The sequence below is a fragment of the Rhizopus delemar genome, genomic scaffold (assembly GCF_000149305.1).
Source record: "Rhizopus delemar RA 99-880 supercont3.4 genomic scaffold, whole genome shotgun sequence".
NCBI lineage: Eukaryota > Fungi > Mucoromycota > Mucoromycetes > Mucorales > Rhizopodaceae > Rhizopus > Rhizopus delemar.
The window spans coordinates 2,835,253-2,848,249 of NW_027137830.1; the positions used below are offsets into that span (position 1 = coordinate 2,835,253).

A 12,997-nucleotide genomic window follows, 5' to 3' on the forward strand; every position below is an offset into this window, starting at 1 on the left:
ATGCTACTTGACAACAAAAGTCTGCTATTTGATTTCTAAAATCTTGTGATTAGAATTTTAACAGTCTCTCATTGGCTTTTTTGCTTGCAGTCAATGATTTTTTTTAGTATAAAAAACGACGTTTTAAAATCCGCTGCTTGAATTTTTGAATCCGCCATTTGAGACCGTCAGCACTGTACAGTTTGCTTTTTTCTTTCTTAAAGAAATTTACATCATGAATAATTCTTCAGCTACTCCACAACAACAACCGAGGTTCTATTTAAAAACAAAATTTTATACAGTTGCTCGTAGCTAATTTTTTTTTTACAACAGTCATGACACTGAAAACTGGAAACAAAATCTCGCGCTTCCCAGAAAAGATACTCGACCACAAACAGAGGTATAATGATTAGTAAAAATGCAAGAACATCTATTGATTTTAATTGGGTTAGGATGTAACTGCTACTAAAGGCAATGAATTTGAAGATTATTTTTTGAAGAGAGAACTACTGATGGGTATCTTTGAAGCCGGTTTTGAACGACCTTCGCCTATTCAAGAAGAAGCTATTCCTATTGCATTGGCTAATCGTGACATTCTAGCCAGAGCTAAAAATGGTACGGGTAAAACGGCTGCTTTTGTCATTCCAACATTAGAAAAGATCAACAATAAGGTGTCGAAAATCCAAGCACTCTTACTTGTTCCTACACGTGAATTGGCACTTCAAACAGCTCAAGTATGTAAAACATTGGGTAAGCATCTAAACATTCAAGTGATGGTGACTACAGGTGGTACCACTTTGAAGGATGATATTATGCGTTTAAGTGAGATAGTTCATGTGGTAGTTGGTACACCAGGTCGTATACTTGACCTTGCTTCAAAAGGTGTGGCTGACTTTAGCCAGGCAAACACGTTTGTCATGGATGAAGCAGATAAATTGTTATCACCAGAATTTACACCTGTTATTGACCAGCTTATCAGTTACTTCCCTAAAAACAGACAAATTATGCTATTCAGTGCTACGTTCCCAATGATTGTAAAGAGCTTTAAAGACAAGCATCTTACAAAGCCTTATGAAATCAATTTGATGGACGAATTGACTTTGCGTGGTGTAACCCAGTACTATGCTTATGTAGAAGAAAAGCACAAGGTTCATTGTTTAAATACTTTATTTTCAAAGGTAAAAAAAAAAAAAAAAAAAAAAAAAAAAAAAAAAAAAAAAAAAAAAAAAAAAAAAAAAAAAAAAAAAAAAAGCTAAATCAAAATTCTAGCTTCAAATCAATCAATCTATTATTTTCTGTAATTCTACCAACCGTGTTGAGCTATTGGCTAAAAAAATCACTGAATTGGGTTACTCATGCTTCTATTCTCATGCAAAAATGCTTCAAAGTCACCGTAATCGTGTTTTCCATGATTTTAGAAATGGCGTTTGTCGTAATTTGGTTTGCTCCGGTAACAATGATAAAATCAACAACGGATAGAATTGTACTAAAAATGAACCTTATTAGATCTTTTGACGCGTGGTATTGACATTCAAGCAGTCAATGTAGTCATTAACTTTGACTTTCCCAAAAATGCCGAAACCTATTTGCACCGTATTGGCCGTTCTGGTCGTTTTGGTCACCTTGGTTTGGCGATCAACTTGATCACATATGAAGATCGCTTCAATTTGTACAAGATAGAACGCGAATTGGGAACTGAGATTCAGCCCATCCCACCTGTGATTGATAAGCAGCTTTATGTGGCTCCTAATGCTCTTGAAGAAACTGAAGTACAGCAACCTAATCGTCAATTGGCTCTTGCTATGCGTCAGCAACAACAGCAACGAGAAGTTCAACCAGAACAACAGCAACAGCAACAACAGCAACAACAGCAGCAGCAACAACAACAACAACAGAGAAGAAATTACGGTCAATCATCTCGTGGTGGATATTATCACCAAAGAGGCGGCCGTCATTATACGGGACCGAGAGGCCAGTAATTTTCATTTTGTTTCAACCTTTCTTTTTTTTTTTTTTTTCTTGTAAATAAGTTTAGAAGATTTTTCTGCCTTTTCTTTTTACTTTTTTGTTTTTTCATAAAAAACTGTTAATCACACTTCCCTAAATAATCCAATTGTTGCTTTCAACTTGCTTTCATCTGCACTTGTATCTCCAAAGAATAAAATTTTTTTGTACTCAATCTGACCAATCAAACAATTGTACTTTTCATTGGTACACAAAAAAAGCCTGCAGAAAATAAGCCTTGGGTCGACAGTTTTTTTTTAATCTTTCCTTTATCTTCGTAGTAATATGTTTCAAAAGATTGTCAACTTCTGGTTCTCCTCATTCATTACCGAACGTCTCTTGGCAAGTCCTTTATTTAATCGTATGGCAGCCAAGACACATCACCATGTCTCCAACGTAACTGAAAAAGGTAGGTTTGGAGCAATTTCATGTTTATAAATCCTGACATTTTTGTTCTGCAGGTGTAAAGACAGGCGGTGAATTTATGAAGGCTTTTAGAGAAAACCTGGAAAAGGAAGCCAGAAATTCTGGTAGAAAGTAAAAGGAAGAAACTTGGCTGTACCATGTATTGATTTGAGAATGTCAGCATTTTGTTTATTAACTGTATTTATTTTAATCATTAAAGCTATTGTTTAAATGTATGTTTTCATTAGTATAAGCAGAAAAAGCATCACGCACAGGATGTTGACATAATTAAGCTTTTAAGAAAATACGCAGTAATCACTTTGACTATGATCATTTTTATTTAGTATGAATGAATTATTACGATTATTGAGGCAACAAGCTCTTTTTTTTTTTATTAAACACTATTTGTTTAAAAATACAGAGACAGTAAATCTAGTTTAAGCACGTATGTTTAACAATGTTTTTCTATGTACTACTTTGCATGTTTTGTTGTTTGAATTGTGCTCCATATTTATGGCGACCAGAGGTAAACCAGAAAAAGATGGAGAAGAGCATCACAGCTCCTATCATTAATGAAGCCCAGTTCATAGTTTCTGGATCAACTGGATCAACTGAAGGAAAACAAAGTACAACTCCAAAAAAGCACACCCAAACAACGCTAATGAAATTGAGTGGAAGGCCAAACTTCCCAAGACTAAATGGGCCTTTGGGCATGTTGTTACGAACCCAAATTAATCGACACAAGAGCGGAATACCATAAGACACATTGATTGAAATAACAGCTGCACTCATAATTGCCTCCCAATAGACGGTAGATCCAAGGGACTATTTGCAATGATTGTAAACGCACCTGCGTACTTGTATGTATATATTTCACTTACTGGCAGAATAATGATTATGCAAATTATCAACTGCATAATTAAGCAATTAGCAGCAATTTTGTTCTTTCCTGAGAGTTTATAGAGAAATCCAGAGAAGGGAAGACAGCCATCTCGAGACATTGCCCAAGCAACATGTGCAGTAGCTAAAATGGAATTGCAAAGAGATCCGATTTGAGTGATAAGCAATATGACGAGAAAGAAAGCAGTGACGGATGGATTGTTTGTGGATTGTAGAAAAAAAGTGGCAGATGGCATGCTTGAGTTAAGTAATTCATCGACATCTTGAATAGAAAAGAGAGTTGAAATAATAAGAACGAATCCCTGAATAATGGCACCAATAACGCATATGATAATACCACGGGGAGCAGTAGTAGCAGCATTCTTTGTTCCTTCCACGATTTGTGCGCCACATTCGTATCCAACCAATGCCCATCCTGCTTGTAGAAGGCCAATAAGGAACACCATGCCATTATTTTCATAGCCTGTGTTGTTTATAAACTCGGTGAAAACCCATTTAGCTGAGTTGTGAGTAGATGCTAAAGCTGGAACGCCAATAATGATGACCAAAGAACCAATAAAAACCCACACAACTATATGATACTATTCGTCATTTAATCCGAGATAAATAAAGCGAGGTGAGACCTACCCATGAATTTGTTCAAACAGGCGCTGAACTTTATTCCCAAAAGATTATATAAGGTACCCATGAGCATTCTAAGCATATATAAACCCCACATAGGGCCTTGTGAAATCATTTGAGTTACGTTCAGTGTATTTGAATAGCAAATATGAACTGACTACTTGTCCATGCGAGAGTAATCACTACAGCACCAGTGCCATAAGGGTATGCATACCATTTAATCCATGACATGACTAGATAAATTCTTAATATAGTTGTTTGTAAAAGGATGCTTTTTGATATTTACAAGGTCCCCATTTCTTATTGCTTAAAAGCAATGACCAGGAATACACGCCTCCAGCTAGAGGATAGGAAGAAATGATTTCTGCCATCGAAAGGGCAATGCACATAACAAATGGAGAAACAACAAGCCATCCCCAAAATAGTGAAGACGGTCCTCCTGCACTAATACTTGGACCAAATCCTACTATCCTAGTAAATGAATTGAAGAATAGTTTCCAAACATTTATGAACCCCGTACCAACTTGAAAGAACAGCCATTGTTGAGAATCCGAATCCAGCCTGTACAAATAAACTAATTTCGCGATCGAACTCTTGTTTGTAACCTAAATCGTGTAATCTTTGGGCATCTGCATCAAGATTGTTTGCTTCTACATGCTGAATTTCTAGTATATCTCCTTCTTTTTTTGTGTAGGAAGTCTACAGGCAAGTTTGGGGTTAGTTTAGATTTTTAAAAATACTTTGCATAATTGCGTATACTGACATCAGAAGAACATTCTATGGGCATTTTACAATGAAAATAATTCCTTTGTAAAGATAAAAATGGAAAAATAAAAGATCAAGGGAAAACCTCTCAAAATACTTTTCATATCATTAACCCCTTACATAACCATAGACTTTAGTGCAACTCTGAATAGTTTGGCACTACACCAAGCTCGATTAGATAACGGTTCCAATTAAAGTAAAAAAAAACCACATGATAATGCTATTCTTTCACACGGACATTTTAAGAAACGGTGATACCACTATATCTTGCGAAACAAAGAGTATTACAGTCAAAGTAGCTTTCAGATTAAATCAAAACATAGTATCACTAAACGAAATGCTTATGATATAATGCATTTTTATTAGATTTGGATAGACTGACCTCTTATTCTTTTGATGAAACAATACTAAATATTACCTTGTAATCACTGTTGTATCTTACGACTGTAAGCATATTCCACCTACCACCTATAATTAAAACTTATTTCGATATGTATACGGAGAAATTGTTTACTGATCATGTTCTGTTACAAAAATATTTTCTCAAGCCTGAATGACAAGCTTTGTATAATATGAAAGTACTAGATGAAGAATAATAAGAAAATTGGTACACACGTTCATTATATATCTACATAATACAGAAAAGTTTGTGTTTTTCACATAACACTACCTATTATGTGTAGCGTCCCTTTACACCTTTATCTAAAAACAAGATGATAAGAAACTTACTAGTTAAATTATTTTATTTTTGCATTGATATACAACGTAGTAGTCCACTAAGAGAAATGAGCTCTTATATGAAGGATAAAGTTTGTGAGAATGGTTTACAAGTGCAATGATGAGTATATTAGAAAAAGCCTTAACTTTCAGTATAGTTTGCATAATTTGTATAACAACTACCATTTTTGGTTACGTATTGTCATGTCTATTCTTACTATTGTAAGGATATAAGGGTAGGGAGTTAATGTACGCAGGATATAAATAAGCAAATTTTATTAAATTTGCAAGTATATAATATATAATACAAAATTAGTCTTCCGTGGTATGAATTGGCCCTTTATAATATTTGCGCCCATTAGTTATCCAAAATACAACCGAGAAACCCATGATGCCTACGATCATCACAGAAGCCCAATTCATGGTATCTGCCGCTACAGGAGAGACTGAAGGTATACATAGGATGACTCCAAAAAAGCATATCCAAATGCAACTAATTACGTTTATGATGAGGCCAAATCTTCCTAAATTAAATGGTCCCTTTGAAAAAGTATTGCGAGCCCAAATGATACGACATAGTAAAGGAATACCATAAGATACATTGATGCAAATAACTGACGCGCTCATTATAGCTTGCCAATAAACTATAGATCCAAATGTAGGCATCATAATCACGATGGAAATGATTAGCTGTAGAAATAAGCATCTGACAGGAATGCTGCTGTTATTGAGCTTGTATAGATACGAAGAAAAAGGAAGACATCCATCTCGTGCCATTGCCCAAAATATATGTGATGTAGCCAGTATAGAGTTACATAAAGAGGCAAACTGAGTAACAAGCAAAATAACCAAAAAGAAAGCAGTAATAGAAACATTTGTTGCACGAAGAATGAATGTGACAAGAGGAGATTCCGAATTAACAAGCTCATCAAAATCTTGAATAGAAAAAAGCATAGATATAATAAGCATGAAACCTTGAATAATAGCACTAATGACACAAATTAAAATGCCACGAGGGGCAGTAACATCTGCTCTTTTCGTTCCCTCCACGATTTGAATACCACATTCATAACCAACAAGTGTCCAACCTGCCTGCAGGAGACCAAGTAAGAAAACCAGGCCCTGGTTTTCATAACCAGTATTATTCGTGAATTGGGTGAAAACCCATGATGCTGACTTGTGCGTTGGAGCCATTGCAGGTATTGTACATATAATGATGATTGATCCGATGCCTACCCAAAATACTAAAAAATATACATAGCACTCAGCAATAGACAGAAACATTATATGTAATATCAAATACCTAAAAACTTATTAAGATAACTGCTGAACTTCATTCCTAGCAAATTGTACATTGTTGCAGCAATGATGATACCACAGTATAGTCCAACGTTTGCCCCTGCCGAATCAATTTGCTTAGTGTTCAAAACATTTGCAACGTCAAATATAAATTCAGCACTTGTCCAAGCTAACGTGATATTCGCAGTGACCAGTCCAATGAGATATGCATAACCATTGATCCAAGCCATAACTATTCAATAGATGCCTAAGTTTAGCCAAACGCTCCAATCCGAATATCCTTTCACTTACATGGCCCCCATTGCTTGTTACTTAATAAAAATGACCAAGAGTACACACCACCTGCCAATGGGTAAGCCGATACGATCTCAGCCATAGAAAGTGCAATGCAAATAACAAAAGGAACCACGACAATCCAACCCCAGAACATAGATGAAGGACCACCAGCATTCATACTTGTTCCAAAGTTTACCAGCCTATATCATAACAGAATAAGATCACCTTTTCGTTTACTAAATATATTCTGTAAATATCTTACCAGTTTGGTAAAACGGCCATTGTTGTGAACGAAAACCCAGCTTGTACAAATAAACTGATTTCTCTTTTGAATTCTTGCTTATAACCCAAATCATGCAAACGTTGAGCGTCATAATCGAGATCACTTGGATCGACGCTCTGAATATCAACTTTTTCTATTTCCCAATTCTTGGTTTGTTCCGACATCATGTTGAAAAATGAAATGATAAATACAGAAATAAGATTTATATAAAAAATAAGTACAACTAGTGATCTTGATTATCTTTGTGATACCTCTGCTGATATCTTTTGGTAAGACAACAAGATAGCTCTTTATCTATTCGCAGGATATGACAAATATGTTTTTCTGAACATTTTGATGTGAAATCAAAGAATAAATAAAACTCAGTATCTGAAGATAGGGCAATGCAGCTGTCCATGCTACTATATTTATACAATAGCTTTATTCTAGCGCATTGAAAGCTTAATTTTTCTTAAAAATATATTTTAAAGTCCCAATTTTTTGGGCAAATGAAGCAATATCAAAAACTGCAATGTTGTTTGGAAGAATCCATTAAGAAAATCAACGTTAAAAAAAATTGCATAATCGTTATGATTCGACAGCTTGTTAGTTATCAGTTTATTGTAATTTATTTTTTTAATTTGTACAGTTGAAAATAAGCTTTATTTATCATAGAATGACTTGAATGAATACGTGTTGACTTCAGTACACTCTAATCATCCAAGCTAGATCGAAAAGTACATGAAGGAATCAAAAAGCACCCTTTGTGATCAAAGATGATGAAAAAAAAAATGAATGCGTAAGGAAGGAAAGGTATAGCATAGATATGAGCTTGAGTTCTAAGACAACCAACCCAAGAGTTGTTTTCTGGGAGAAAATGGATAGGACAGAGGTAGTTTTTAGTAAATTAGGGCGTTGAGTTCAATGAGAATCAAACATACAGCAGGACAACAAGAAACTAAAGGAAGACGAAATGAAAGGAACGCGGCTTCAGGTGTGGACAACAAGTTCAGAAGGAAAGGCAAGTTATCTTCAACAAAGAGTGATATTTGTGACTGATTGTGCAATTCAAAAATAATTAAGCACTTTACTAGACTGCAGGACAACAGTTTAATATATACTGTGTTGGGCCCCCAATATACAATCGACTCACATAGGAAAGACAAGGGTTAAGTGTTTACTAAGAAGATATTTATTATTTCCTATAATAAGTATCATTCCCGCTATGTAAAGTCAATAGAGTATGTCAATTTAAAAAAGCTTAAGAATTACAAAATTTCTAATCCATAAGTTTTTAAGAGGCTTTTACATAGCTAAAATCCGTAGGGTTCAATTCTTTGAGCTTTTTCTCCAACGACTTCAATAGCTGTATAATAAAGATCTTTTACACATATTCTGGAGTACTTTTGTAACAAAGCAATGATTTTGTGATATTTCTTCATTGTTTAAATATAAAGATGAGGATTTTTTATGAAGTCAAGTTTTTTATTGCACTGGTCACTTTGAGTCGTTGGCTTCAAACAAGATGATAGATATCCATCCACTTTTTTGATTTTTGTTCAAACAAATTCCTTAATCAGACTTATAAAAGCCTTAATTCAAGTACCATTTACGGCTATCAAACAGCTGATGCCCCAAACAATTTAATGAGTTTAATTAGAAAACAAAAGGAGTTTGCTACTTTTATCAATTTTCTTATTGTGGCATACCTTCTTTGGTTATATTGATCTATCATTTAAAAATAAACTTCAAAATTAAGACGATGATGGAAATCAACTCACTATAGATTGCAGACTTGTAAGCATATTTATGTCATGCTCTCACACTGAGATAGACAGTGGAAATAAAACTCAGTGGCTGCAAGTGTATTTTCAGAACAAAGGACAACTGGCTATCTTAGGCTTTATCATCAAATCCGTGCGCTAAGAACGCTGTGTACAACCTAACGAGTCAAAATCTGTAGAACGCCTTCTGTTGATAGAAAATTAACCAAAAAAATGTAGATTTCTATAATGACGCGCTCAGTAGTTTGAATTTTCAAATGTATACTGAAATGCTTGGATATTTCACTGTAGATTTAAGCATAACAGCAATGCTAATGGAAAGTTTCTTCTGCTGAAATTAATTATTAACATCCACATTATTTGCAAGGTAAAGCAAGATCAACATAGGATATCAAACTAAGAAAAAAAAAGAGTTGCAAGTGCAGAAGGTAGATGAAGAATTGTTCAATCAATGCTGGGTATTTGTAAAATGTTACAAAATAATCTTCTTTTTATTAAAAAGCGAATTTATTCTTCCTCTGTCAACTTGGTTTGTTTGAAGAAGGATTTTGAATGTTCCTTCTTTTCTTCTCTAGTTTTATTGGCAAATTGTCCCTTCAATTGTCCTGAAGCTTCATATGTATACATGGTACCGCCAATGGCTGCACATCCAAGAGCCATTTTTCCAAATGAATGGGCTATTAATGACAAACAATGTAAGCAACATGAAGGTGTTATCAAGACGTATCTTTACTTCTAACGCCAGCCAAGAAACCTGCAGCGCAACCACCAATGGCAGCATTAATAGCATCATCTTCCTTACGAATGTCTTTTGCTACACATTCACCGAGAGTGAAGATACCACCCATGGCGGCTATAAGCACGATTAGGAAGCCGTATTCTTAATGCTCAAATCAGCTTACGTCGATTTACCGAAAAATGCGATTGTTCCACCTGTTCTGGTAATGACACCTCTAGCACCTGTATGGTGCTTTTGAATAGTGTTTTGCATGGCGGATACCACAAGACCAATACCACCAGAAACAGCAGCTGTCTTTCCAGAATCTAAGAAACAATCTTTTGATGCAGTCATCAATGCAAAGAGTGAGGATCGATGGAAAGTATTGCAAGTTGAAGAGGACACTCGAAAATCAGCTGGGACAGATTCACCCCCTCCACATCTCAATGAAGTGTTGATCGGACGTTTAAATATCTACGTCACCTTTTCAGTTCTTTACTGGATAATTCTAGACAACTTAGTAGAGTTACTCATGTCATTTTTAGCGTTTTTGAAGCATTCAGACTAATGTTCAAGATAGAAAATGCATACACAGTATTCTTCGCCATCTATAGCTGTGATTTGTCGATTGAAATCTTTTAATTTCACTGCATCAAGTAAAACAATTGGTCAATCGAAGCCAATCATCTCGCCATGCCGTCAAACTTTTAGAAATGAAAAGTGGTTTGGATACTTATATTAATTGAAGAGATTACTATGTTTTGTATTTCTAAGATACAGATACCTGTACTGATTAACACCCCATTTCTAATTGCTCACAGCTTTCTAATTTTATGAGTGCTTCCTAATGGTCTTTCAATAATGATCTATATCATCTGTTGTTTTTTCTAATCACAAAAACTCATGATTTGACAAAACTTGTGCTTAATATATCTTGTTGATCTTTCTATTATCGATTTATGAGGTATTCCCAATCGGCTTTTATTGATATCACCGCTTTTTTTTGAATCTGTCTTACTGATTACCAGACATTGTTATTGGTCATATGCTGTTAATAATTTATTCTTTCTGTTCTTCTTTAATGATACAACCTGTTTTCAAGCTTTTATAAATTCATTTTCAAGAACAGCTTCATTTCCTTGCTTCACTCTATTTTCCAGCAGGATAATATTGAAGCCTTTTTATCCGCTGTACTCTTTGGTAATATACTCGCAAACAAAAATAAAAACCTCATATCAATCGATAGATTACAAAATTCGAAAACAGCCCTGCAGCCTTTTTAGAGAGCCATAAAATTGAGGCATGAGTGCCTTGGGCTATTTGCAGTGGTTTTTTTTTCTTCAATGCATCGTTGAATCAGAGGTTTTTTTTAAAGGAACTCTTGTTATTTCTGAAGAACGCTATGTCCATATAAAGCTTCATCTGACTACATACAACCCATTGCATAAAGTATGCAACTGTGGTTTTGTTTGGTGTACGATAATCTATTGTGAAGCAAAACAATGATAGACTGTGATCAAGCTTTTTCACTTTAGTTTTCCTTCCTGCTGATTTCTCTCTCATCCGTACATATTAAAAGAGTCTTGCGTTTATGCAAATAAACACAGACGTATGACACCCAGTATATGTATAAATAGTTTTATTCCATTTTTTTTTGTATTTATATGAGTGTGTGCGTGTGTATATAATTCTTCAAAAAGTGCTGAAAAGCGAATCCGTTTATCGATCAACTTCACCAAACACAATATCCTGCAGATTTTTTTAAGCTTAGGCATTTGTAAAACATAAATCAAACTTACCATAGTACCAATGATGGTAACCATATCAGGGAGCAAATGGTTACGAGACATGAAATCAGAACCTTGAAGATGTGTGAAACCAGGAGCTCTGATCTTACATCTGTAAGGTCTGTTGGAGCCATCAGAGACCAAATAGACACCGAATTCACCCTTGGGAGCCTCAATGACAGTATAAGTATCACCGGCAGGAACAGAGTAACCTTCAGAATACAACTTAAAGTGGTGAATTAAGGCTTCCATGTTTTCCTTCATGGCAGCACGAGGAGGAGGGGTCACCTTCCAGTCGTCTGTCTTGATGACACCCTCGGGCATTTTGTTGACACATTGGTTGATGATACGAAGCGATTGACGCATTTCTTCCATACGGCAAAGGTAACGGTCATAACAATCACCATTTTGTCCAACGGGGACATCAAATTCAACTTGATCGTAGGCATCGTAGGGTGCGACCTTACGGATATCCCACTTGATACCAGAACCACGAACAAGGACACCAGAGAAACTCCAGTCCTGGGCTTCTTGTGCAGTGACGACACCCACATCACGAGTACGGACCTGCCAGATACGATTAGCAGACAAGAGTTCTTCAACTTCGTCAATACGATCACCAAATTGTGCAGACCAGTCATGGATATCTTCCAAAAGGCCGTGAGGGATATCCAAGGCAACACCACCGGGACGAACATAGGCAGCGTGCATACGAGCACCAGAGACACGTTCATAGAATTCCATCAACTTTTCACGTTCTTCAAACATCCACAAGAAGGGAGTCAAAGCACCCACATCCATAGCGTGTGTCATGACAGCCATGATATGGTTCAAGATACGAGTGATTTCACCAAACATGGTACGAATGTATTTAGCACGCTCGGGTACTTCAATATTCAAAAGCTTTTCAACAGCTAATGAATAAGCTTGTTCGTTGGTCATCATGGAAACGTAATCGAGACGATCGAAATAAGGCAAAGCTTGAAGATAGGTCTTGTATTCAATCAACTTTTCAGTACCACGGTGCAATAAACCGATATGAGGATCGGCACGAACAATTTCTTCACCGTTTAATTCGAGAATAAGACGAAGCACACCGTGTGCAGCTGGATGTTGAGGTCCAAAATTGACAGTGAAGTTACGCAATCGACTTTCTTCTTCATCGTGAGCGGCTACAAGAAAAAGAAGTGAGCACATGTCGAAATAGTTGTTATTCTAAGCACTTACAGCCAAATGATGTATCTTCGGTGATGGTGGTACGTTGAAAATCAAAGGTTTCTTCTGCATTGGTTTTGGCAGCGGTAGCCATGGTGCGTAAAGGTTTATAGTTCTTTAATTGTATAGAAGGTCGAAGGAAGGCTCGGTTAGAAGCTGTACTGGCAAATTTACGTGCCCACATTCTAGTAGCGAATGACATTTTTATATATGTAGAGTGGGGAGTTGTTATTTTAGTGACTGAGGTGGTAGTTGAATAAAAAGA

The 12,997-nt window shown here is 35.8% G+C and overlaps 6 protein-coding genes across 6 annotated transcripts; 2 read left to right on the forward strand and 4 right to left on the reverse strand.

The window, feature by feature from the left end:
* Positions 1–214: 214 nt before the first annotated feature.
* RO3G_06550 (ATP-dependent RNA helicase DHH1) lies at positions 215–1,958 on the forward strand (the record flags this gene model as incomplete). Its single annotated transcript, XM_067661140.1, has 5 exons — positions 215–252; positions 313–379; positions 432–1,157; positions 1,249–1,429; positions 1,486–1,958. 5 exons carry the CDS (start codon positions 215–217, stop codon positions 1,956–1,958), a joined length of 1,485 nt encoding a protein of 494 aa, XP_067517241.1.
* A 310-nt stretch (positions 1,959–2,268) lies between these two features.
* RO3G_06551 (uncharacterized protein) lies at positions 2,269–2,524 on the forward strand (the record flags this gene model as incomplete). Its single annotated transcript, XM_067661141.1, has 2 exons — positions 2,269–2,392; positions 2,445–2,524. The coding sequence occupies 2 exons, from the start codon at positions 2,269–2,271 to the stop codon at positions 2,522–2,524; spliced, it is 204 nt and encodes a 67-aa protein (XP_067517242.1).
* Positions 2,525–2,853: 329 nt separating this feature from the next.
* On the reverse strand, positions 2,854–4,024 carry RO3G_06552 (uncharacterized protein; the record flags this gene model as incomplete). The annotated part of the gene is made up of 3 exons (XM_067661142.1): positions 2,854–3,213; positions 3,270–3,859; positions 3,916–4,024. The coding sequence occupies 3 exons, from the start codon at positions 4,022–4,024 to the stop codon at positions 2,854–2,856; spliced, it is 1,059 nt and encodes a 352-aa protein (XP_067517243.1).
* Positions 4,025–6,686: 2,662 nt separating this feature from the next.
* Positions 6,687–7,416, reverse strand: RO3G_06553 (uncharacterized protein; the record flags this gene model as incomplete). The annotated part of the gene is made up of 3 exons (XM_067661143.1): positions 6,687–6,922; positions 6,982–7,166; positions 7,229–7,416. 3 exons carry the CDS (start codon positions 7,414–7,416, stop codon positions 6,687–6,689), a joined length of 609 nt encoding a protein of 202 aa, XP_067517244.1.
* A 2,103-nt stretch (positions 7,417–9,519) lies between these two features.
* On the reverse strand, positions 9,520–10,084 carry RO3G_06554 (uncharacterized protein; the record flags this gene model as incomplete). The annotated part of the gene is made up of 3 exons (XM_067661144.1): positions 9,520–9,689; positions 9,746–9,865; positions 9,925–10,084. The coding sequence occupies 3 exons, from the start codon at positions 10,082–10,084 to the stop codon at positions 9,520–9,522; spliced, it is 450 nt and encodes a 149-aa protein (XP_067517245.1).
* A 1,365-nt stretch (positions 10,085–11,449) lies between these two features.
* Positions 11,450–12,934, reverse strand: RO3G_06555 (NADH-ubiquinone oxidoreductase; the record flags this gene model as incomplete). Its single annotated transcript, XM_067661145.1, has 3 exons — positions 11,450–11,479; positions 11,530–12,689; positions 12,778–12,934. The coding sequence occupies 3 exons, from the start codon at positions 12,932–12,934 to the stop codon at positions 11,450–11,452; spliced, it is 1,347 nt and encodes a 448-aa protein (XP_067517246.1).
* Positions 12,935–12,997: the final 63 nt, after the last annotated feature.